Source organism: Buceros rhinoceros, unplaced genomic scaffold (assembly GCF_000710305.1).
Source record: "Buceros rhinoceros silvestris isolate BGI_N320 unplaced genomic scaffold, ASM71030v1 scaffold21319, whole genome shotgun sequence".
NCBI lineage: Eukaryota > Metazoa > Chordata > Aves > Bucerotiformes > Bucerotidae > Buceros > Buceros rhinoceros.
The window spans coordinates 1-3443 of NW_010431179.1; the positions used below are offsets into that span (position 1 = coordinate 1).

General features: G+C 60.7%; 2 protein-coding genes across 2 annotated transcripts; one reads left to right on the forward strand and one right to left on the reverse strand.

The window, feature by feature from the left end:
- Positions 1–399: 399 nt before the first annotated feature.
- LOC104499788 (claudin-4-like) lies at positions 400–1044 on the forward strand. The gene has a single exon (XM_010143343.1). It carries the CDS (start codon positions 400–402, stop codon positions 1042–1044), a length of 645 nt encoding a protein of 214 aa, XP_010141645.1.
- Positions 1045–2680: 1636 nt separating this feature from the next.
- On the reverse strand, positions 2681–3348 carry WBSCR27 (Williams Beuren syndrome chromosome region 27; the record flags this gene model as incomplete). Its single annotated transcript, XM_010143344.1, has 2 exons — positions 2681–2919; positions 3256–3348. Coding segments are annotated over 2 exons (332 nt in total), but the record flags the coding sequence as incomplete, so codon positions are not given.
- Between the last annotated feature and the right edge of the window lie 95 nt (positions 3349–3443).

The following is a 3443-nucleotide window of genomic DNA, read 5'->3' on the forward strand; positions in this document are numbered from 1 at the left end:
GGGTTGCGCTTTGGGGTGGGCTGGGCACAGTGGGCCCCTTGTCCTGCTCCCCAAAAGCCATGCCCTCCCTGACACTTGCCATGTGGTTGCCCCAGCTGGGATGGGGCAATGGCAGAGGACTGCCCTGTGCCATGGGGACCTTGCAGGAGGAAATATAGCACACAGGGGCTCCAGCGCCTCAGCCTCCTTGGGGACCTGGGTGGTCAGTGCCACATATGTCCCCACGTTAACCTGCAGCAATCCTCCGTGTTGCATGTGTCCCCATGCTGGACTGCAGCTGTTCTCATCCACGACAGGGAACAGGATGCTCCCGGCATGAAGGCCATGCTCCTCAGAAAGCTAGCCTGGCTCCGGGACTCTGTCTGTGACGGCTGTGCCCTGTCCCCACAGGTGCTGGCAATGACGATGATGACAATGCAGCTGGGTGGGCTGATGCTGGCCGCACTGGGCTGGCTGGGCTCCATCCTCACCTGCGCACTGCCCACGTGGAGGGTGACCGCTTTCATCGGCTCCAACATTGTGGTGGCCCAGGTCTTCTGGGAAGGGCTGTGGATGAACTGTGTGTATGAAAGCACGGGGCAGATGCAGTGCAAGGCCTACGACTCCCTGCTGGAGCTCACCTCCGACCTGCAAGCGGCTCGTGCCTTGGTTGTCACCTCCATCTTCGTGGCCTTCTTCGCCTTCCTAATTGCCATCTCAGGTGCAGACTGCACCCGCTGCATGGACGACAAGAGCACCAAGACCAGGATCTCTGTCATAGCTGGTGCCGTCTTCATCCTTGCCAGCATCATGCTGCTCATCCCTGTCTCCTGGTCTGCTAACAGCATCGTCAGCAACTTCTATAACCCCATGGTGCCCGAGGCCCTCAAAAGAGAGCTGGGATCTGCCCTCTACATTGGCTGGGCCTCCTGTGCTCTCCAGCTCTTTGGTGGGGGCATCTTGTGCTGCTCAGGGCCCCCATCCCAGCAGGACCCGTACCGCAAGAAGTACAGAACGGTGAAGAGCTGCAGCCCGATGGGCTATGCCATGAAAGACTATGTGTAAGCCACCACACCCGGGTGCCAGCCCGAGGGAGACCACCGACCCCATCCTGCCTCCACGCACCAAACCCCTGCCCACATGCTGCCTCCTCCTGCCCGTCCCCACGCTGGCTGCACCCCTGGCCCAGTGCCCCATGTGTGCCTTTTCCCGCTGCAGTGGGCTATAAACATCTCGGTGCCACTGAGGCTGCCTGGACTCATTTCAAAGCGGCGTGGTGGGGAGGATGGTGACATGTCCTGTGGGTGTCGTGGCCTGCCAGCCTGCTGCCAACTTGGGGGCCACTGCCTCAACACCTGGCACATCCCTGTAAGGATGCAGCAGTAGCCACCCAGGGTGCTCCCTGCGTATCCCCCAGCAGGGAAACTGAGGCAGGGAGAGGGTGCTGAGAATCAAGAGGGCCATGGTGAGACACCAGATTCCCAGAGCTCGGTCCTTTGAGCCTGCAGAGACTGGAAGGGGACCCCAGAGAAAGGTCAAATCTCCATCCCCAGCTCCTGCCTGCCCACCCCAGAAGGTCCACAGCTCCAGGAACAACCCACAGCAGGCAAGCAGCAAAGTCAAGGAGTTTTATTCAACAGTCACAACCTCAAACTGCCCAGGGGACAGTGCTGGGGACAAACTGGGGGAGAGGGGAGCAGGGCAGGTACCCTTAATAAGTGCATGGACCCCAAGACCTGGGGAGGAGCAATGCAGAGAGGTGACAAGAGCCATAAGAAGGGCAAGTGTGGGAGATGTGGGATGCCCTGGGTGGGGGATGGGACAGCCACAGCCACCACATCCTGCCAGGGAAGAGCTCCGGAGCAGAAGGACACAACCTGTTCCCCAGGGCCATGGGAACAGGATGAGCAGGAACAGGTCGGGGGGAAAAGGAAGAAACGAAATATCCCAGCAAGGGATTTGGGTAAAAACCTTCCCAAGGCAGCAGTGGAGGAGAAGGGCTGGAGGCAGCATGGCAAGGGGCTTGGGGAACAGGCTGGGCAGGTGTTGCTGGGTGGCTCCTGACGTCTCTTCCAGCCTCATTTCCCATCCAGATCATTAACTACAAAGCTATAGGAAAATGAGAGATGTCAGCAGCTGATATGGGTTGAAAGGCCAATGAGGTGCTTGGAAAGCTTCTCCAGCTGGATGTCACCTTGGCACAACTGCTCCTGGTTTGGACACAGAGGTCTCCTGCACCTGGGGGTGTGTGTTGGGTTAATTCCTGAGGAGGATGGGGATGGGGGAACCACAAGATGTGGCAATGGAGACCCACCTCACACAGTCCCCCAGTAAAGACCACAGGGTCTAGGGAAGATGAACAGTGATCTAGGTTTTGACCATGGCCACTTCTTTTGACCTCCCACTCCTGGGGAGGATGTGGTGATGGGGCCCGCCCCTGTTGTGGACAGAACCTGTATGTCAGGGCTAATGGTGGCACCCAGGAGACCTTGGTGAAACCAGGAGACCTTCCCCATGCTGAGGAGCCAGCAAGGTCCCCAGGGCCCAGACCTCAGGGGGAAGGAGCCAGGGAAGGGAATGAGGATGCTCCTCAAAAGTGTTGTCACCCCTCAGCAGCTGCCATGCTCTGGTTGGGGATCACTGGGCTGCGTTTTACAAGGGCCAGTGGCTCACCCCTCTCTCCCCAGAGCCACGCTGGCTCTCAGCCCTCCTCAAGGAGGGAGACGGGGCATTTCTGATAGATGTACACCGCTCCGGAGATGTAGCCGGTGCCCTGGGTGCTCTCCTCCTCGGAAGTGGCCCTCTCCCAATGCTCCACCTCCTGGGCCAGGACTTTCTGCCAGGCTCCCTGCCTCTCCAGCTCTTCCAGCGTTGCATCCAGCTCTGCCTTGTACCGCAGGTTCGAGCGGTTACTCCTTGTCGTCAGGCAGAGGAACCCTCCTGCCGGAGGGGAGAGGGGATGGGTGACCCCAATGCCAGGTGTGCCCCACTGGGGACAGGCCGGCCAGCGGGCAAGGAGACAGACAAGCTGTCATGCCTGAACTCTGGCTGTCCTGCACCGGGAGTGTCACTGCCCCCTCCTGCCCCATCCCCTTGCTTGACGCCTGCCAGCAGGCAGGGCCAGGGGTGCCACTGCACGTTCCTGCCTGTACCTGGCAGTGGGGACAAAGCCACATCCTGGCTGTGCCATGACCCACGGCCGCAGGGACCTGTTGTCCCTGTCCAGCCACCCTGGGGGTCCCGGCAGACAGGGGACAGTGGGGGACACCCTCTTACCCGGCTTGGTGACGCGCAGCAGTTCCGGCACAGCAGCACTTGGCACCTGCCCCTCGGCCAGGGCTCCCACCACCGTCACGGCGTCATAGTGCTCTGCGGAGACATGCGGGGCATCACCGGGGAGGAACCCTCCGGGGCAGCTCCCGCCCCCGGTGTCGCCTCGTTACCTGTGGGCACCGGCAGAGGCT

Coding starts and splice junctions, on each gene's coding strand:
- LOC104499788 (XM_010143343.1), top strand. CDS start 400: ATGACGATGATGACAATGCAGCTGGGTGGGCTGATGCTGGCCGCACTG.